The sequence below is a fragment of the Corylus avellana genome, chromosome ca8 (assembly GCF_901000735.1).
Source record: "Corylus avellana chromosome ca8, CavTom2PMs-1.0".
Taxonomy (NCBI): domain Eukaryota; kingdom Viridiplantae; phylum Streptophyta; class Magnoliopsida; order Fagales; family Betulaceae; genus Corylus; species Corylus avellana.
In genome coordinates, this window is record NC_081548.1 from 13,925,470 (window position 1) to 13,948,739 (window position 23,270).

Below are 23,270 nucleotides of genomic sequence, written 5' to 3' on the forward strand. Positions count from 1 at the left end.
CTCCCAAATTGAAGCAATCCTCATCTTCCAATACTGCTCGAAAGTAACTGTTGCTGGAGAGTAAAATTATTTATTTATTTTTAATAGTGCAATATACATTCGCAATCATATAACTCAATCATGTGCACAATTTATTTTAGTAAGACAATACTCATTGTGCATTATCTCTCTCCTTTTCCCTATTTTAATCTCATTGTAGATCTCTAGGCTAGCCTTGATCCACTGGCCTCTAGGGTGTGAGAGGTCGCATGTTGGGAGTTGCATGTAGAAGCAATGACACTGAAGTTTGATGCATAATCCCACTTCGGCACCCTCCAATTTGCAAAGAGCCTCACACCTGATTATTTCCAACCCGTTATTTTTCCTCTTCTGACAACTTCCCTTGAATCGTTTGCTTACTTCATAATATGGATATTTCCCCTTTATTCGACGAGATTCACCTTGAGTACCTTTTACAAGATGAGAAAGTTTTAAAGCCAATTTGACAAAGAAAGAAAGATCGTTATTTGCTCAATATTCTTGTGGCTATTGACGTGACATTGTAAATTATAAAATCATGTTAAGTCTATATATATAATTTCCAAAACATCGATACACATAACGTTATTTTTTTATATAACAGTTTTCAGAGAAAATTTTCTTAACATTACTACCATTGGAGTGAAATTCACCTAGAAATTACTAAAGGTTTAGAGCTGCAAAATATTCGACGTTGATGGTGAAATATCAATGAGTGAAAATTTAAAAATGATAAGGGTTGAAATAATAATCATAAGATTTTTAAATCACACGTGCTACCCAATACGAGAAATATTTATTTAAAAGAAGAGGTGAATTATGAAGACATGATTCGAACTTAAGACTTTTCTTTGATACCATATTAAATTAACAATTGCCTCAAAAGTTTAAGTTGATAGAAAAATTTAATTTAATCATTTAACTTGTATTCTAACCATGGCCTAATACTTCAAATATTTAATTGAAATTGGGTAATCTGTAGAGTCAAAGTTCGAACTTAGAATGACTGCTCTTATTATACCATGTTAAATTACTATTTATCCCAAACATTTAAACGTATAGAAAATTGTTGATTTAATCATTTAGTTAATGTTATAACAATAATTAAAAGAAGAAAAAAACTTTATATAACATGTCTAATAATGATACAAACTACTTTTGGCTCAACGGATTCGAAGTTAAAGGCTATATCGAATGCTAATTATAAGCATAACAAATTAAACTGAAACTACTTACCCCCATTCATAGGAAATACGGAGATGAAGAGGATAAAAAAGATAAAAATATATATTCTGATTCTAGTCATACTTCTTCTCCCTTATGCCAAATGCAATGGGGAAAAGCAATATTTATCGCAAAAGTCCCTTTGTTTCAAGCTTGGATTTTCCAAATACTGCACCAAGTAGTGATGGGCCATCAACCATTGTATATTTCAAAGGGTTATTAGATTTGAACCAATAAACATCTTATTAACCTTTTATGCTACTAAATTGACAATTAAAGATTTTAAAATGTCTCTTCCTTTTTCTTTTGAATTGTCAACTTAATAACAAAAAACAATACAATGAATAAAGTCAAGTTCAAAACAAAATAAAGTTTTAAAAGTTGGAACGTCTAGAGAGTAATGCTAAAAAGAATTATGAATGTCATTTGCATTATTTTTTATCGAAGTAACGAAAAACATATTGTTTAGGTTGAGAACCATTGGGAACACTTCATGCACAAAACATGACTGTCTAGTTAATTAGAAAAGATTACTGCTTCGCTTGTTATTTTTATATTTATTTATTTTTTTGTTCGTTTTCTCTTCTTAAAAAAAAAAAAAAAAAAAAAAAACACTAACAAACAATTCAAACACCAAAAAATTTTAAAAATAGAAAAAAATTTCACATTTATATCACTTCAAAATACTTTTTCAAATTAAAAACAAAAAAACACTCCCCCAAAAGTAGAGCCTTACAATTTTAAAGATTAGCATATGAAGATATATTATATTGTCTACTTATCCTCCTACGATTTTCTAAGAGTATACAAACACCTAATCTTTAACCAAATAAGAAAAATAGGTAAAATCGACTAAACAAAACAAAAAATCCCATAAAACATAAGAGCCATTATTTTATTTTAATTCATATACATTAAAACATGTTTAAATCTTTGTTCGTATAAGTATATATAATTTAAAATGAAAAGTATATATATATAAAGCAAGAAGAATACATGAATTATAATGTAGAAAATTAGTATGAATATTTAATATTTTTATTGTGATATCTATTGAAAAAAACATATTAGCACTTTGGTAATCCGTTTCCAATTTCCTAGCAGCAAATCCTATATATTGTTAGAAAAATTTTAAAAAATCCTATATATATATATATATTATACTACGATTTTTTTAAAAAAATATAGCAAGAAGAATACATGGATATAATATAGAAAATTAGCAGGAATATTTAATATTTTTAGTGTGGCATCTATAATATTTCAATACTAATCAAACACATATAATTTTGAACATTTGAAAAAAAAAAAAAAAAATACAGAGGAAAATAAACAATTTTTTTTTTCTTAATAAAAATTTGTTCCTATAGGTATGCATGGTTTAAAATGAAAAGTATAAAGAAAAAAAAAATAGCCATTTAAAAAAAGGGCTATAAGGCCATTTTATTTTTTTTATTTTTTTTTTATTTTTTATTTTTTTTTATGACTTTTATGGCCCGATTATGTGTAGTTAATTAATGTAGTATGTTTTTAAATTCTGAATGTTGTCTTTATATAGTTTTGGAAAGTAATAAATTATGAGAAATAAATTTTGTACATTATATTTTTAAACTTAATGAAATCACATAGAAGGAAAAATATTGAAATATAATTAAATGCTCTTAAGCTAATTTAGTGACCGGTTCACTTTTAAAAAATTTGTTAAAAAATTATGCATAGCTTATAATCAGCGCTTTGTGCGGGATTCTTCGTGATAATTTAATTTTAAAATTTAAATGCATCTTTATTATTAAAAAAAAAATACATATAAAAATATATTTCACATCTGATAATAAAAAAAGACATAAAAATATATGTAAATATTATACTTTCATTATAGATTAAAAAAGATATATAAAAATATATTTCACATTTTAAAATAAAAAAAATGATGCCAGGGAGAATTAAGATTGTCCTGACAGCGTATGATAGCACCAGAAACTAATAATTGAAGGTTGAAAAGGGAATTCAGGAAGAGAGAAAATAACAAATAGAGAATAAAAAGTCTTTAATTGCCCCACATAAGCAAACATAGGAATAACTTTGAAACACTTAAATTTAATTAATAGTATAAATTGAATTCTCATATAACAAAGACTAGATACCTTTATATAGGTTAGACATCTCCTAAATTACAAGGAAAAGGAAAAGCATACCACAATACTTCTCTTCTGTTTAATAAAATTTATTAAACAGAAGAGATCATTGATCCCTTTTGGGAGATCTTCATGGCATGTGAAATGGAGAAAATAAGTGGAGCATGTGTGAAGATTGCATTATCTCAACTTGTTGTAAAGAATTTTCAAGATGATACTCACATTCTTGTGTTAATTAAGGGAGTGTTATTTATATCTGGATGTTACATTATTTTACTTTTGAAGAGAAATGGATGGAAGGGATTGATTAGTCATTCGAAGGATCGGGTAAAGAATCATCAGAATTCAAGGACGAATTCTCTCCAACTCGTTGAGAATGATGCAAGCTAGTTTTACCCATTTTGTTTAAATTCGCACTTGACGAGTTTTACTAAGAAGGTTATATCTCAAGTTTTGGATATTGGATTTGAGCAAGCTTGGTGGCATTGGAAAAATAATTCAAAGATCTACAAAGTCATGTTTCACAAGCTTTGGCTAATTCTGATGTTTACTAGGTTAAAACGGGCTACACAGTAAAGATTAAAAAGATGGACGGAAATGAAGGCAATAATCAAATAAGGAAATATTTGATTGCCCTATTGGGGACATTAATGAAGATTTTATTCCAGCAACTCAGATAATCAAGCTATCAAATATATTTTGTTTTATTATTTATGTTATTTAAATTATGATTTTATTTAATTGTAATTTTTCCTTTATTATTCTAAAAATTTCCATAATAGTCTTAGGTTTACTTTTGCTCCAAGTTTGCTTATTCTTATAAATACAACATACCTAATATGTAAGAGATAGATTTTATGAATTTTGATTAATCTATCAATGAAACACTCTATGAGTGATTTTCTATCCCTTTTGCGTTAATTTCTTGATAGAATCTTGGTTTAAGAAGAGTTGTGATTCCATTGTTGTTGGCTGTTGCGAACCCACTACGCCCACCCTGCATAAGTTGGTATCAAAGCTTAATGTCTTCTTGGGATGAATTTTTTTCATTAGTTTTTCATGGCTATTGGTCGTGGTTGACTTGTGATGAGTGCCAAATATTGCATATTTGGGCCCCTTAACTTGTATTTGCTAAACCTTTAGCTTTGTTATTTTATGATGTTTTTGGTTAGTTTTGGTGTTTTAGTGTTTTGCAGGTCAATGAGAGAAAACTGCAGTCTTTTATGTGAAAATTGTAAAGAAATTGAAGAAGAGCATCTCTGGAAGTGCGCTCGAGCGCATGGAGACCACGATCAAGTGCACCTTGCATTCACCTAAACACGTAGTGCCTAAGTTGTGCACCGCAGAGAACTTGGAGTGCGCTCGAGCCCTAGTGTGCTATCAAGCGCACCCGTGCTGACCTGGCAGCGCTGAAGCCCTAGATTTTTAGTATTTATAGCATACTTTTTTATTGTAAACCTACGTTGGGAGGCTCCGTTTAGAGCTCATTTTTGACCTATTGTCGTTCTTACGCTTTGTCTACATTTCTCTTTGTAAGTTTTATGTTTTTTATAATTTCAATTCACATTATCATGAGTTTTGTCACCATGAGAGGCTAAAACCTTCAACTAAGGTTGAAGATGAAGCTTCACCATTGATAAACAATCACGTTCTTGTTATTTTATTTATACAATTCCGATGTTTACTCAAATTTCATTTGATTGAATGTTGTGACTCTTATTTATAAAAAGTTGGATATTCGATGTGTTTCGTCGATGGATACATCGAATCATTCGATTGAGAACATATATCCATTGTAATTCGTATATCAAACGGATATAGTGGATGATTTGATCTCAATTGGGTATTCGTTGTGATTCGTTTAACGGTTGGATTCATTGAATGATTTAATATGCATTTTTACGGAACTTTGAACAATGTACAAGACCAATTTGTTTGTCGGTTATGTGTATAAAATACAAGAATGTGTTGTTTGATTTGGCGAGGTGGATTCAGAAAACCTTAGTGTTTTTCTATCAATTGTTTTTCATCATTTAATTTAGTTTATTTTATTTTGCACGACAAAGAAGACACAATTGCGGAACTAGGTTAAAATAGGATTGATTTAGATTAAAAATTGATTTTTGCAACGCAATTCCCTGTAGATCGACCTCGCACTTGCACATGACTCGTGTGCTTGCGAGTATTTTAAATTTACACATCAAGTTTTTAGCGCCGTTGCTAGAGAGTTGTTTGTTTTTGAAAAAATTGATTTTTGTTTAAATTAATTTTGTTTTTCTACTAGTTATAATTAGCATTTTTGTTTTATTTTTGTTGTTTCATTTTATTTTTATTTTATTTGTTTCTGTGCTTTGATCTAATAAAAAAAAAAAAAAAAAGTTTGGTTGCTATTTTCTTGTGTGCATATCAGAGGAGCCTAGTCCCTGTTAGTATGCTCGAGCGCACTCAAGCCCATCGCAGCAAGCATCCCGTGCGCATCTGCTCTCGATCACACCTCACCTGCGCTCGAGAGCAACTCTGCAACCAGCTTCAGCAGACCAGCTGCAGCTAAGTAGGAAAGTTTTTCATTTTTTTTTTCTTTCTTTTTCATTTATTTAGTGAATAGTTGTTTCTGTTTTTGTTTTTTCTCATTTTGTGAATATTTTGTTTCTTGTTAATTAGTTTATTTTAGAGTTTTTGTTTGGTGTATGCTTGGTCGGAGATCCTTGAATCTAGAGTTGATACCCTTAGATCCCAACATTGATAGAACCCTTAGGAGAAATTGGAGAGCACCAGTTGAGATGGAAGATAACATACACCGAAATGTGGAGTAACCTAGGGTTGAGAATGAGGATGCGAGAGCTAAGAATGTAAACCAAGCTAGAGCTTGGAATGTGGATTACACTACATCCCTTAGGGATTTGTTCGCACCCGTTGCGACTAACTGCCCTTCATGCATAGTGTTGCCACCAACCAATGCCACCCATTTTGATCTGAAGCCACATGTCATCCAACTCCTACCCTCATTCCATGGCTTGGAACTTGAAAATCCTTACAGTCATGTAAAGAAATTCAAGGACATCTGTGCCACTTTCAAATTTCAGAATTTTTCTGAAGAGTCTATCCACCTTAGACTCTTCCCTTTCTCTCTACAGGATAAAGCCTGGGCATGGTTGGATTCCCACACGCCCGGATCCATTACATCTTGGGAAATCTTGTTGAGCAAGTTTTACAACAAGTTTCTCCCGATGTCGAAAGTGAATGAGAGCCATAAGGAGATCAACTCTTTAACTTAGGAGGAAGATGAGAGATTTTCTGAGAGTTGGGAGGGATTTAAGGATCTGCTGATAAAGTGCCCTCCTCATGGATATGAGAAGTAGAGACTCGTTCAGTTCTTATACCAAGGATTGACTCAATCCAACCATAGCATGATCGAGTCTATAAATGGGGTAGCATTTCTAAGTTTGACGGGTGATGAAGCATACAAGGCATTGAATAAGTTTTCTGACAATTCCTAGTAGTGGGATTTTTCAAGTTGTCGGGACAGATCAGCCCGTATCCCCAAGAAATGAGGCATCTATGAGTTAAAAGAAGACACTGAGTTGAAGATGAAGATAGATGCCCAGACCAAGAAGGTTGACGCTCTCACTGTGGGTCAGTCCATCAATGTTGCCAAAACTTTCAATGTTGATAGCCGTTCCATATATGCTAGTCCTATGCACTTAGCACAGAATTGTCCATCTATGCTGGCTTTTGCCGAGTATCCTATGGAACAAGTGAACGCTTTCAATGACTATCGGAAGCAGTCAAATGGACCATACTCTGAGACATACAATCCAGGGTGGCAGAACCACCCTAATTTTCCGTTGAAGCAGAACCAACCGGTGAATCAGGGAGGAGCTCCCCATTATGCTCAAAATCAATACCCTCCTAGATTTCTTCCACCGGTTCTGAATCATGGTCGCTCGGCCCATTCAGCGCCATCACTTGCTTACCAAGCTCCCACTCAAGTGCCAACCTCAGTTTCACAGTCGTTGAAAGACACTCTCAAGGATTTGATGAAGATGATTGCCAATCCATCAATGAAGTGAGGAGTGCAATAATGGTAAACACCCAAGTGATTGCCAAGCTGGAGAGTCAGATGGGTCAACATGTAAGTCACTTGGGTGGAAGAGAGAAAGGAAAGTTCCCTAGTTTGCCCGTGCCCAACCCAAAGGGACAGTTTGGGGTTGGAAGTTCATCAAATCCTACGCACGGGTAGGAACAGGTGCAATAGATTGTCACACTGAGGTTAGATAGACAAGCTGACAATCAAGTGGTTCTACCAGAAGAGAACCCTACTGTGCCACAAGGGTAAGAGAGTGGCAACAAGGAGAAGAGAGATGCTGAGCCATCCAAAGCCACACCTGTTGTTGAGAATCCTCCTAGCTCATTTTTGCCTAAAGAACCTTACCCTAACAGGTTATGAGCACCTAAGAAAGGAAGGAAGTTTGAGGATATTTTGGAGGTGTTCAAGCAAGTCCAAACCAATATCCCATTTTTGGACACCATCCAGCAAGTGCTGTCATATGCCAAGTTCTTGAAAGACTTCATAACTGTCAAGAGGAGGACGAATGCCCCAAAGAAGGCATTCCTGACCAAGTAGGTTAGCTTAATCCTGCAATGAAAGTTGCCCATCAAGTACAAGGACCCTAGGTGTCCTACTATTTCTTGCATAATAGGAGTCAGTCGTATTGAAAGGGCATTATTGGATCTTGGAGCAAGTGTAAATCTTTTGCCCTACTCAATCTACTTACAGTTGGGGTTAGGGGAATTGAAGCCCACATCGATGACACTCCAATTGGCTGACAGGTTAGTGAAGGTTCCACGGGCAATAATTGAGGATTTCTTGATTAAGGTGGATAAATTTTAGGGAAATTATATCAAAACGTCTTGGATAAACACGCCAAAAATTTTTTGTCCCTAAGTTTTTTTTTTCCCGACAATTTACTCCCTGGGTCAATCAAAATGTCAAGCAAATCCCAACCGTCAAAATTTTTTAACTGCCATTAGTTTGGTTGAAACGCACTGTTTTGCCACGTCAGCATAATAATTTTTTATTAATTTAATTTAAATTTTTTAAAAAAAAAATAGAAGAGGTGGCCAGAAGCCACCCTTGGCCACCCCAAACCACTTAGGGGTGCCTCGCGGTGAGCTCCGATGCCACCTTCTGCGTCGGTTTCCGGCCAGCACGTGATCGGCTTCCTTCCAGCTGCCGTTTCCCGCTTAGTGTGATTCTTCGGTTTTTTCCCTGTTCTGTTGGTTTCCATTTATTGTTTGTCCGATTTTTTCTATTCTGTTTTTATCCCTTTATTTCCCTGTACGCTTTTATTTCCTGTTTTTTGCTTGTAATAAGGCTCTTTCCCCTCTCGATCTGCATGTCTAATGCCTACTGAGTTATTTGCTATGGTCCAGACCTTTGGGTTGTGGATGTGAACGTTATCCTGACTCTTGACTTTCGGGTCGAGGAGGAAGTATTTCAGTTAGGGATTTGTCTACCCTTAGTTCTAAGGAATAAGCACTACTTATGCATTAATTTAAGTCTGTTTGGCATAGATCTGTTTTTTAATATTTAGATTAGTCATGAGTTAGTGGATTGGTTTTGGGTTTGGAATGTAATACGTCATCTGTGACGCTTGTAACCTCGTAGCTTTGGCTATGGTTGTTTGTAAGAGCTTTATGCTCATAATGATTTCTATGAATGAGACTGATATGGATTCCCTATATATATATATAACCCACGTTATGCGCGGGATTCTTTATTATAATATAATTTTAAAATTTAAATACATCATTTTTCATAGTTAAAAAGACGTATAAAAATATATCTCACATCTTTAAATAAAAAATAATAATAATAAATCTTTGTTCTTGTAAGTATATATAATTTAAAATGAATTGTATAAAGAAAAAAAAAATAGCAAGAAGAATACATGGATTATAATATAGTTAACACAATTAATGACGTTAATTAATGACATATGGATTATATTAAAATATAATTAACGCAAATAATGATGTCATATAGATATAATTAACGCAATTAATATATTGAAATACAATTAATGCAATTAATGGCGCTAATTAATGACCGGGTTTTTAAGAAAAAAACCGGTTTTATATATATATATATGACGTCTTTTTTTTTTTTTTTTCCCCTTTTTGAGAATCCTAAACATATTAATATACAAATTAAATTGACTAAACGTATTAATACATAATAATTTGATTTATATTATTTGTTTCTTTATTTGATTCAAACATTAATAATACTTAATTTATTGAATAATTTATATATGAAAAACACTTGAAATATAATTAACGCAATTAATGTCGCTAATTAATGACCAGGAAAAAATCGGTTCACTCTTAAAAAATCGATTAAAAAATTATGCCTTAAAAAAAAAAAAAATTAGATTCACGTGACATGTCGCAATTTTAAGGCACTTCTGAGAGGGGTTTCGACTTTTATATATATATATATATATATATGTGTGTGTGTGTGTGTGTGTGTATGTGTGTGTGTGTGTGTGTGCGCGCGTGTGTGATGAGTCATCTACCTCATCTATTGCCTTCCTATTATGAGTGTCTTACCATCCCCACTTCATGTTATTTCATCTTCTCATCCGCAGTGTTCGCCATCATTTTCTACACCTCCATTACAAAGTTTACTCATGTGCTCACGATCATCGGTTCCCATGCCTTAACCATCATCTTCCTTGTCATCCCTAAATCCTGTTCAACGTACTGGATATTATTACTCTATAGAAAGAGAAAGATACCCATTCATTCTTTGTATCACCTCAATTCATTGTTCCCTTCCTTTTTCATGCTTAACCTCCCAACTTTCTAGTATTTTCTATTCCTAGAACAATTGAGGATGCACTATCTAATTCAGTTTGCAGACGAGCCATGGAAATGGAAAATGCTTATGCTACACCAAAAATGGTCCTCCTTCAAATGGACGTTCTTAGGCAGTAATTTGATCACATGTAAAAGTAAGATAATAGACAATGGTAATAGAGTACTGATAATCATAACACCAGCGTGAGTAATTGTATTATAATATTATTATATTATTTTAAAAAATGAACAGTAATATTAAAAAAATAATATTATAAAATACACCGACGTGAGTGACTGTTTACTCACATTGGTGTTATGATTATCACTACTCATGGTAATACAATCTAAGAGCATCTTCTTATTAGAAAAAAAATAAAAAAATTATATATATCTAAGAGCATCTTCGGTAGATGCTCTAAAACCTTCGTATTGTGTTATACTTAACTAATATGAAGCAAAAATCATGTCCAACTACTTGTCTTCTTATTGGTTACTTTTAGGCCAGCACTAGAGCTTATGTATTATGTTTTTAATCATTTCTCTCTCCTCTCTTGGTGGTTTAAAAAACCAATAAACAAATAGTAAAAAATCATTTAAAGAAATAGAAAATTGAATAGAAAATCTATTGGAATTTGTATCGTAAAAGTAATAAATAAAGTAAAAAAATTATGCTATTTTTCTTAGATAAAATGCTTGATGCTCTAACGCAGAAACTGAGTACAGAGCCATAACTCATGGCACTAGTGAACTAACATGGTAATTTTTTAGGAGACTCACCTTTCGAATCTTACTATTACAATAATCAAGTTACACTACATACTATTTCTAATCCATTTCACGAAAGGACTAAAATGCATTGAAGTTAATTATCATTTCATTTCACGAACGGGGTGTAGAAAATCTGAAGCCCAACAAACTAATGTGTTTCAAAGTCTTTGTGCCATAACCGGTTAGAGTTTATTTCAAGCCGGACTTATATATATAGTTTAAGAGGGAGTATCCGAAGAGAGATTCTTGTAATAAAGGAAAACAAAACAATTTCAACCATTATTATATTCCTCCCTATTATATATATAAAAAATAGTGAAAGTACTACACCATATTAACCCTAATCTTAATGCAGTCCTTTCGAAGAAGTGTCAGAATAGAACTTGAAATGAAAATTTTGCTCCCAGAATAACCACATATAACCTCTCAATGTTACAACATTAATCGAATGCAAATTCCTGTAAAACCAATATTAGAGGGAAGGCATCCAACTAAGAGTAGCTACTAACTGTAATAATAGTACGTTTTACCAAACTAGTGTGCTGTGTGCTGAGCACCTTCTATGACATACTAGGAATGTCTTTGGTCAAAATAACTTGTCTTCGTTACAACTGTCCCCGTCCAACAATGGTGCCTGAGGCTCTTCCTCTTTCATCACTTCAGTTACATCTTTGGGGGTGGTCCCAAAGCTTGGCTGGTTGGTCGAAGCAAGGAGTCTTGCCCACATCCTGTCGGTAATCACGACCTGATTCGTCTTCTCCGTGACACGCTGTTGATACAAATTCAGATAAAAGATTTAGCACCAAGTCCTGGTTATGCCAAAACAATATACTTTTAGGTTATCTTTTGCTTTCTCTATCTATTGGGAATGGCATTATTGCATATTTGAAGGAAATAGGTTGTGTACGTGAAAGGTTATCTCTAAGGTCACCTCCAGAGAGATTAAGAGGATCAGGAAAGATAAGAATCTTAACACTTAAATGAGTTCATTAAATCTTAACACTTAAATGAGTTCATTACTTCTATGATTTTTCCGTTTAAAGGAATCGTTTCCTCAGAATTTTAGATTCAAATAGAGTGTTGGTAACCAACAACATGAATTTGGATCAAAATGAGTTGGTTGCTTTTAACAAACAAGATGGCAAAAATCCATTACTTCTGACTAAACGTGATTATATAAGGGCACAGAATTACTTACATAGAAAGGAATATAAGCATGTCTGCCATTGACAGGCCCGACTGTGAAGCCTGTATACCCAGCCATTGCTCCGTGAACTGCACTTTGAGCAAGAAGCGTGCAGTAGACATTGTCAGAAGCATTGCCTGGAATTGCCCGGATCATGTATGTAGGATCTGCAAGATTAATTGGTTGTACAGCCATGTCGAATAAAAGACCCATTTGAAAAAAACAAGAAAAGGAAACAAACACACACAAAAAGGAGGCCAATTTGAGGGCACTGACCTATATATTTAAGATTAAGGACCATCTTAGTTTGCAATGCGAAATGATCCTACGGCAAGAGAAACAGAAAACTGTTATAACCAAAAGACATCTATATTAACCCTCTGAGAAATATGCAAGAGAATATCTCAAAAAATAGAGGCAATAATATGATGTCTCTTTACTAAAACTAAATTAGCAGTCTTGTTGCAACCTGATGGTTGAACAAAAATATTTCCCAGCAAAAGACTTTCATCAGTTACTTGATATGCCATATGCAGAAAGAAAACAACTTAATACCACTTTAAGGATTTTAATTTTAGAAATTTAAATGAACCTGACACCACACAGTGCAGCAGCTCAGGTTCTAACCCCTGCAGGATCTTGTCTGAAGCAGAACTTTTTGAAACATTGCTATATATGGTACAGAAGATGAAGCATATGGTGCTACTGATAATATAGATATAAAATGGATATACTGATACAGCAATTCTTCAGCAGGTGGAATAAACACAGCAGGACACGACAATATATTATGTATTTTAAATATATCGTAATGTTTTACACATTTATATAGATGGTGAAATTTCTAGGGGAAACACATGAAGGAAAGTATACTCCTTTTATCTTTAATGAATCTCAACTTAGAAAGGAAGTCTAATAATCTCTAGATGTGCTATAAAAACTTAATCATGTAAAATTTTTATTTTAATAAGGAATACAATCTCATTAGAGAAAAACCCCGTATTAGAGAAAAGAAAGAACAGAAGTCCAAAAATAAAAAAATTAGAAAAATGCAAACTATTATATGTCGCGATCCGTGTATAAAGGGATTTGAACATAACATTTTTAGCTCTACCACCGAAATATCGCAATTTTCAAAGCTCCTTGCATTCTCCTCTCCAAATATACCACATTAAGCACAAAAGTACCATCCGCCAACTTCCAAAATGTTATGGCATCCCAACTGACCTCTCCAACCAGCCAACTCTATTATCCTTCTAACTAAGTATAACCCATTCAACACCAAAAAGACTAAAAAGCATATTTCATAACTCTCTTGCTATTTCACAGTGAAGTAGAAGATGATCAATGAACTCCTCACTCTTTTTGCATCTACGACACTAATCCACCACTAGGATCTTCCTCTTCCTCAAGTTATCCAAAGTAAGATTTTACCGATGCAATCAAGACACAAAGAATGGCAATCTTGAAGCCTCGACTATCCAAAATACTCCTCAAGGAAAATGGAAAACTAGCAGGAGTGGACAACACACGATAAAAGGACCTCACTTCAAACTTCCGCTTTTTGGAAGGGATCGGGTTAAATTCACTTTACTCCCCTGAACTTCCAGGGGTTTTTCAATTCGAACCCTAATGTTTAAAAATTGGCAATTTACCCCTCCTAATGTTTAAAAAATTTTCAATTCAGACCTTCCATTACTAATTTCCGTCAAATTGGACGGAAATCTATAAAATTACGTAATTACCCTTGATGCTTTTTTTTTTTTTTTTTTTTAATTTCTGTCCAATTTGATGGAAATTAGTAACAGATGGACTAAATTGAAAATTTTTGAAACATTAGGGGGGTATATTGCCAATTTTTAAACATTGAAGTTCGAATTGAAAAACTGGGTAAAGTAAATTTAACCCGAGGGGATCCAACAAATTATATCCTCACTGCCTTGCCTCAGCCTAATAGAATACAAAAGCTCAAAGAAAGAAGAAACCAAATCCACCTCCCAATCATATGCACTGGTCCTGTAAAAGATATACTCCGCTAGAAATTTCCTTTATGGAACTACATATGATCTACCATCCATGTGTCCTTACAACGCACAATACTAAACAGGTCCAGAAAAGATGTCTTCAAAGGATGGTCCGCACACTACAAATCATGCTAAAATCTGATCTTGAACCCATCTCCCAGCTTAAATCTAACAAAACTCAAGAAAACTCCCCACTCACGTTATATATTTCCACGCTCCCACTCCTTCGACAGGCCATGCTATCTCCTTGGAACATCAATCTCCCCTCATGCTATCGTATTTAGTCTCCACCAACAATCTCCACAAAACCTCCTCCTCCATAGCGTAACACCATAACCATTTTCCAAGGAGAGCTTAGTTAAATTGAATCAAATTTCTTACTCCCCAACCACCGGATAGCATTGAAAAAAAATCTTCGACCAATTAACTAAATGGAATTTAAAATCCACCAATTCCACCCAATAAAAAGTCCCTCTAAAGTTTTTCAATCCAATTAGATATGCCTATAGTATATAAGCTTATACAGAAATAAGCTTCTTCATTCATAATGCCAAAATCATAGGGTACAAGGTCCTTATATAATATCTACTTATTCAAGAAATATGAAACATAACAGAACTAAACTTCCAAGAGATAAAGAACTAGACTACAACAAGGTGATGTAGCAGTAGAAGATTATAGGATCTTCAACATAACATTGACGCAAAAGAGAAACTTTCTTGGTTTGCAACTTTTGTAGCCAAAATACTTCTTATGAGCATAAACACCCTTCGCAACTAAACTCTATGCTGACTTTTCAATGCTAAAATTCCACGACATACTCCACCACTTGATGATGGAACATAAACTGGCTGTAGATAAACACAAACAAGTAACTCATCCCCTGTAGTACGTCGTCGATCCCTTTGCTTCATCAGTCTTTGGCCCACCTCTATTCTTACCAGACACTGTTCCACTTCACTTTTGAGGGGTACCAGCAAATATTTCACATTCCGTAAATCAAGGAAAATGTCCATAACCACCGAAGGGAACTTCAAGCTGTCACCAACAACTTGCACACCAAAATTTCTGAGTAACAGCCACACCTCCTTACCACATCTGTCCTTACCTTTTACCATTTGCATCTTTGAAGTACCCATTCTACCCTTAGACTCAAATTCTTGATAATGCCCCCTCCCTACCAGAGCTTCCACATACGACCATCATCTACAATCCACAATCAAAATCATATTTTGTGGCATCAGCAGATTACCACGCACCCCCATTGATTTTGAGCAACCATGCGACTTACTAGACCTACTATCAACAATGACATACAACTTTGGATAATCTACTACCTTTCTCATCTCCACAACACAATTCCCCACCTCCTACCTTCTCTGTCCTCTGGAATGAGATTGAAACCTCTCCGCCCTCCACCATATTCCACCACTGCTAAATACCTTCCATGACCATTTGCACAACTCTGTGCAACATACGCTCTGCTACCAACCGTAAGTCCTATAAACTCTCTCAAATTCTCCCCTTTAATCATCTCCTCCACCATATTCAACAACCACTTCATGCTCGAGATACCCCTTTGCTCCTCTCAACAAAACAAAGACCTCCATCCCCCTTATCTGTCATAAGCTCAAACAATTTGATTTAGCATAAAAATAACCCATCGTCGACCAAAAAAACAAAATTGCAAAATTTTGATGGCTATCTCGTCGTGACATGCCTTGACGTGCCATTACCATCACATCAAGAATGGATATGGAAGTAAAATCTTGTGGAACCTAATTCCAAGTAGCATATCATTATGCTTTTAATCATGTTAAATCAAAAGGTAATTTATTTAGAACACCCCCTAATAAAGACATAGATAAGATCTGCATGTGCCAGTCACAAGCCAATTGCACAACAGAGAAAGTCCAGTATTTTTACACCCGCAATGTGGACATAGATAAGATGTGCACATGTGAGCCACAAACCTAGTATTGCACAAAAGAGATTTAAAACCATTTTGTTTTAAAAAAAAATGTAGTATGTTTGTCCTTTTATAAGAGATACCTTGATCCTCTGAGACATCCATAGCCCAACATCTTGTAGTAGCTTGTTCCCTGAAGCATCTTTCAAGTTCATGGATTGCAAACTCTCTGAAAGAAGATCCTGTCCTGCTCCCTCGGCCATCACAATAACCATATGCCCATTTTCTTTGAGTCGTCTTTCGATATATTCAAAAAGTCCACCTTTTCCTTCAAGATAGAAGGGAGACTCGGGAATTAAACAACAGTCCACATCACGGCTGGCAAGAGTAGCATACATAGCAATGAAACCTGCATTAGGATCCTGTTAGATAGTAAAAAAGACAAAAAAGAAAAAATAGACATGATAATTATTACAAACATGTAAACGCTATATAATTAACATTAAATCATAAACCCAAAGCTTTAAAACCTACAAGAATATCAAACATAAACACAGAGCATACCACTGAAGCGTCCCATTAATTTTACAACACCAACACCATTCTCAATACTTCCAGCTTCAACATGGGCTGCATTGATGGCACGTTGGGCTTCCTCAACCGCAGTATCAAATCCAAAGGACCTGTCAATAACCTGAGTCAATGGAAGGTCACACAAGTTATTTCAAGGATTAATGCAAACAAAAACAATGAGCAAACATTAGATCATTGGATCCAGTCCAGTTTATGGATAAGAAGTACCGGAATGTCGTTATCTATCGTCTTAGGAATTCCAGCAACTGCAACTTTGAGTCCACGCCGTTTAATTTCCTGCTCAGTAAGAAGTAAAACATTTAAATAACTAAGACACAAGAAAAATGGTGGGCTAAGCATGGCTATAAGTCAGTTCAGGTTAGATCAAGCACTTAGATGATAACATGAACGCAACTTAACCTGAACTTTTTAGTATTTTCTTTAACAAGTCTAACCTGACCCATTTAATAGAAGGTCATAAAGCCCAAACTCAAAAACTCATCTAAAATACCATCAACACGGACCAATTACTTATTAAAAATAAAAAAGATACCATCAACATGGACTACCACATATAACCAGTTATCTTCATTATAATTTTAGATTTGGCAATATGTTAATAAAGAAGCACAGTATTTCTGTGAACACAGAGTTTGATGGTAAAAACTAAAGCTCACCTTTTCCCTAATATTAATACGTTGAAAAACTCCTAAAGACAATAAAATAATATAATAATTAAGATATGTTTTATATTCAATACATATTTTACGGTGTCTAGTTATAGTACAATGACTTGTTGGATAAGGATGGGAGGGTCGGTCAGACCCAACACTAAAAGTGGGTCAAGAGAGTGCGAGCCAACAATGGGCAGGTTCATGGGTTGGTTTGATCACAACCCCTATTTTTTACATTCAAAGTACGCGATCAATCATTTAGGTAGAGAGAGGAGAGAGGAAGAGGGGGAAGGGGATTGATTATTTATTTCTTATTTTTTGGGTAAGTGAGTAGAAAATAACGTTATACAGTAACAGGGACCCACACTTTGTTTCTTTGGTAAATGACAGGGACACATGCAGACAAAATTATGAAAAATGTAAGAAAGCAAAAGAAAGTTCTACAAACATTTTATACTACTTCGCACAGCCCAAGGACATTTGTAGACACCAAATGATTAAAGGCTTGGAATTATCACATAAAACCTATCAAACCATTGAAGTCAGTGGCTCTTAAATTTGTGTATTTGTGAAGAGAGAGAGAGAAAGAGAGAGAGATTTGACTGCTGATCATTAAGATCAGGCAAAGTTGGTCATAAAATTGTGGGGTCCACACACATATACTGTTTTGCAGAAATTCGAAAACAGAAAGGTCGAGTACATCCCTTTAACTAAGTAGCCCCAGCTATCACAATCAACATGTCCACAATTTTTTTTTTTTTTTAATAACATAAGAGAACTTTACTCAGATTAATTGCACGTCGCAAACGCATACTGTACAACAATCCTCACCATTAATCAAATTCCTACGGGTAACTGACCCCACCCGCCAAAACCAGTTACCAGGTAATCCAGGAGCTTTCACCCCTGACGGGCTAAGCAGTTTATCCTCATGCTTAGGAGGCAACATGTCCACAATTGAGAAGGCCATATATTACATTATCAAATTGATTCTCTCCAACATTCATACTTTCTCTAATTTACTAAATAAAATTACCTCGTATATGACAGCTGCTCCTTTTTGAGTTCCATCTCCTCCAATTATATAAACCTAGATTACATAACAGCAATGACAAATACTCAAACCAAAGGAATTGTGTGTGGCTCAAACAAATATATAAAATGAACTTTTGAGTTTATTGATTTATACAAAAAACATTGCAGAATAATTACTTGAATATAGCAAGCCTTTCCATACCTGATTAATTCCACGATCCTGAATGCTGTCAACTATCTTTGAGGTATCATGGCCTCCTCGTGAGGTCCCAATGATGGTACCACCACGTTTATGGATATCATTAACAACCTTTGGTGTTAAAGTAATGGTATTTCGGGCATAGAAGCCCCTGTATCCTCCCTAAATACACATCAAACAGAATTTGTTAGTGAGCCACTGAATCAAGAAGTGAGTCTCAAATTATGAAGCATAAATATTCTGTTTAACAAAATGTCAAAACTTTCCCCTTGCTCATCTCAAAACTTTATCTGCAAAACTTGTATTACCAAGATATGTTTAATAACAATATGCTGAAATTTTCAAGACCTCAGCTTCAGCAACACTTGGAAATGGACGCCAGGTACAACACACCTCGCAAGTGCTAACCCATAACTTTGGATTCAGCCATGTTGTTATGCACAATTAGATATCAATGTGTCATACTTGCACGTTTACTATATTTCACACTTTCAATAACTGAGATGCAAGAAGCATCTAGTAACCTATACTTATATCATGTCCATTCAACGTGTGTAGGCCAGTGTGATGTCATGGGTTCACAGAACAAGGTGCTGATGACATTTAAAAAGTTATATCACAAAATTGTGTTGGTCAACCTAGACAAGAGTCACAATGAAGGAAGAATATATTGCAACGCAAAAAATTAGGCTTTTGGTCCTTGGACCTATTCCAGAATTGATTAGTTTCCAATGAAATTTCTTGGAATGGCCCTGTCCCGCATCCTTGTGACATATGAAAGTCAACGTATTAAAAGTCATAGGACACCTAAAAACCTGGCATCTGTGCTGTATACCAAGATATACCATAGATCTATCACAAACGAAAACAAAAATTGTAATCAAACCAAAAGGAAATACAAAGCATATGAAGCTAGTTGACATATCAGGCTCATAAGACTCATTTAAATTTTTATCTTTAATTTTTTTTTTTTTTTTTGATAAGATATAGTATCTTTAATTAGTAAGTAGCATCATTCAAATTTCTACAAGCTTTGAGCACATGCTGCCAGAAGTACTCAAAAACCATTACCAAATATGGCATCTTTAAATTCCAATGACAACACATTCATTTTTTTTTGATAAGTCCAATGACAACACATTCATGGCTGGTCCACCTCAAGATCTTAGCTTTTGCTGCATCCAGACTTAATTAGAACCACTAACCTTTATGTTGTCTGCTCCTACTAGCATATTTCTAATTGAAAAAGATGCATACATATATACATGACGTGGATAACAGTTGCATACAGTGACATTCTCTGTCTCTCTCTCCACATGCACGTAATGCCTTTTAAGCCCAGAACCTCACCCTCACCCCATTCTTATAGGGGGAGGAAATGCCATTAAAGCTCTAGGAAGATTGATAATCTGACTTTTAGACTATTTTCAGACATGATAATAAACACTATTATGTTCTCGTTCCACTCACAGAAGTTAATTCTGATCTCAAAATTACCATTTTTCTTTCTTTTTTCCCCTTCTTGACTAAAAGGAAGGAGGGGGCCTGGATTACCATAAAGATTGACCTACACAACTCTTATCTGGAAAACAAGAAGCAGCACAAACATGTATGAAAGAAAAAGAAGAAATAGTAACAAGAGCTCAAATTTTTCTAGCAAAGCATCAATCAATATCACTACTCACATCTATCCCGAGGATCCTATTGACACCGTACATGTTATAAAGACCACACACAATTTCCCTGATCACCGTGTTGAGCCCGGGGCACAGACCACCACATGTTACAATACACGCATGCACTTCATCTGGTTCAAAATAGACCTGAGTAACATAATAGGTATATATTACTAACATGAACATGACTTGAAGTTACTTCAACAGCATTCAAACACGACGGGAAGCAATACCTTTTGGCGAGGTCCAGCACGCCGAAAGTGTATCCCTCTTGGGCTACTCTTGTGAACAACAATCTGTAAATGAGTTCCCAAGAATAAGGAAAATCAGCTTGCTTTTGAAAATTGTTTACACCAAAATTGCAAAACCTAGCTAGTGATAATATCGTGTGCAATACAATTAGAGCATAGTCTTACAATACCAACTTCTCTAATAGAATATATATATATATATATATATATATATATATATATATATATATATGCATTTTTTTTTTACAACGAGATGTAGGAAATAAATCAACTTAAAGAACAGAGAATTGACCTTCTGAGTAACCGTATCATCCGAATTAACAAAATACTGCCTGAAAAAAAAAAAAAAAAAAAAAAAGCGGCGTAAAAAATGATCATATTGTCGAGCCAAAACCATTAAATAAAAGAAATTAGTAACCACAAAAGATAAAAAAAAAAAAAAATCAATCGCCATGAAACTTTTACTTACTTGACCACCGAGTAAGCAGGATTGAATTGCAATGGATTAGGACAAGTCTGCCATACAACCCAGCACCCATCAGAATAAAATTTAAGAAATAAAGAAATCAAACATATAGGAGCTCACACTTTATTCTATACATCGAAACTGAGCGATTGCTAGAACATTTCGGAAATTCAATAGAATGTCAATTGATCGCTTAAACAACATTGATCCAAACAACGACCGTCAGTTGGTAGAACAAAATTAAACCTAAACAAATCCACAAAATAAAAAACTCAGAGAGAGAGAGAGATACAGGAAGATCAGGAATGTAATCGGTGAGGTGAGGAACATCTTCGAGCACGTAACCAGCTTCGCCGCTAACTGCTTTCAAGACCGAGTTCTCGGAACAAGCCATCCCCATCCTTCCAGAAAGGAACCGGAAACGCCGAGAAAATCCTGTTTGAAATAATATCTGGGCGCTTTTTTGAAGAAGCGGAATATGGTGCACAGTGGAGGGGTACGATTGCAAAATGCAGAAAATGAAGCGGTATTTAGCTATTTATAGTGTGCCACCAGGGCATGCGACAGTGGTTGATCCCATGGGTCTTGCAGTGAATCCTGACGGCTCGTGATATCATCGCCAAATGAACGTAATGGTTTTTACGGTTGAGATCCATTGGTTTTTGGAAGTTTATTTAAAGTATATTGTAGGTGATACGCACCTAAATTTAGCGTTTCATTCGCGTGGCCTGTTTCGCGAAAACAGCTGGCGGGGCTGTACTGTAAAGTCTACCGTTGGAATCGCCAAAAGGACACTGGTTTTTACTTTTAAAGATCGGATCCGAGGGGACATAGACATAGGGGAGTGGTTTTCGGCGAAGAACATAAAGGGCAAATAGTTGAAAATACAAAATATTTAAAGTTACTCTCTCTTCTTTTTTTTTTTTAGTACATCAAACAAAATTACAATAAGAAACAACAACAAAATCTGAGTATCCCAAAAACAAATAGACAAACAAACAGAGTAAACAAAGGAACAGGATCCTCTCCAATCCATTATGGACTGGAGAATATTCAATTCATGATTAGAATTTCATCTCATAAATCTTATGGCCACAAATAGGACACACATCCCATCAATAAAAATAATAAAAAAATATTATTTTAAATTAAAAAGATTTTAATAAAAAAATTAAGAAAGAAAAAAGAAAAAGAAAAAGAAAAGAAGGGGGTGGCTGGCCACCACCATTTTGGGTAGAGCCACCCCCAATGGTCACCCCAGGAGCCAGCCTCTTGGGATGGTCTCACACCCCAAGGGCCAATCCTTAATTCATTCCTTGGGTGGGTTTTAACCACCCCAAGCATGACCTCACACTCTAGCGCCATTGAGCCACCCTTTTCTTTTTTTTCTTTTTCTTTTTTCTTTCTTAATTGTTTTATTAAAATCTTTTTAATTTAAAATAATATTTTATTATTATTTTTATTGATGGGATGTGTGTCCTATTTGTGACCATAGGATTTCTGAGATGAAATCCTAGCCATGAACTGTATATTCTCCAGTCCATAATGGACTGGAGAGGATCCTGTTCCGTAAACAAAGATAAAAAATGAATACATTAAATGAATAGTTGGCACGAAAGCCGATAATTTTGACTGCTAAGTGAAACAAGGCACATGTAGAGGGATTCAGATCATCTTCAGTCCAAGTATCTAATTAATGGCTAGGATTTTTTCTTAGAAATTTTAAGGCCACAAATAGGACACATGTCTCATTAATAAAATAAAAAAATAAAAAAATATTATTTATGATTAAAAAAAATATTAAAAAATAATAAAAACAAATAATTGGGTGGCTGGCCACCCCATCTTGGCACCACCCCCAAGGGCCAAATAAAAAAAATAAATAAATAAATTGCCCTAGGAGTGGCCGGTCGGCCACCCCATGGCCCTTGAGCCACCCCCAAAGGCAAACCATAAAAAACTCTTCTTCTTTTTTCATTTGGCCCATAGGGGTGGCCGAAGGCCGACTGGTTTGGGGTGTAGTATCAAATGTTTGATGACAATTTGAAATCAATTTTTACCCATTATCCACATTTTCAGCTTTATGCATGCCCCTCCCCCTATAAATACCACCCCTCCTCGCCCCAAAATTTATCCCTGGCACCAGAAGCCTTAATCATAGAGTGAGAAAGAGATTATAGAGAGAGGAGGATGAGATTTTGAAGTAAGGTTGCCATCTCCAAGGTGAAACCCTCCATAATGAGTTGGTTTCATATTGATCATGTGATT

General features: G+C 34.8%; 1 protein-coding gene across 1 annotated transcript; it reads right to left on the bottom strand.

The window, feature by feature from the left end:
- Positions 1–11,388: 11,388 nt before the first annotated feature.
- LOC132189106 (ATP-dependent 6-phosphofructokinase 3-like) lies at positions 11,389–21,506 on the bottom strand. The gene is given in 14 exon segments (XM_059603631.1): positions 11,389–11,602; positions 11,605–11,778; positions 12,208–12,362; positions 12,472–12,520; positions 16,272–16,537; positions 16,693–16,822; positions 16,930–16,998; positions 18,412–18,465; positions 18,613–18,771; positions 20,295–20,432; positions 20,519–20,581; positions 20,829–20,868; positions 21,006–21,052; positions 21,295–21,506. Coding segments are annotated over 14 exon segments (1,485 nt in total). The 5' UTR covers positions 21,403–21,506; the 3' UTR covers positions 11,389–11,569.
- Positions 21,507–23,270: the final 1,764 nt, after the last annotated feature.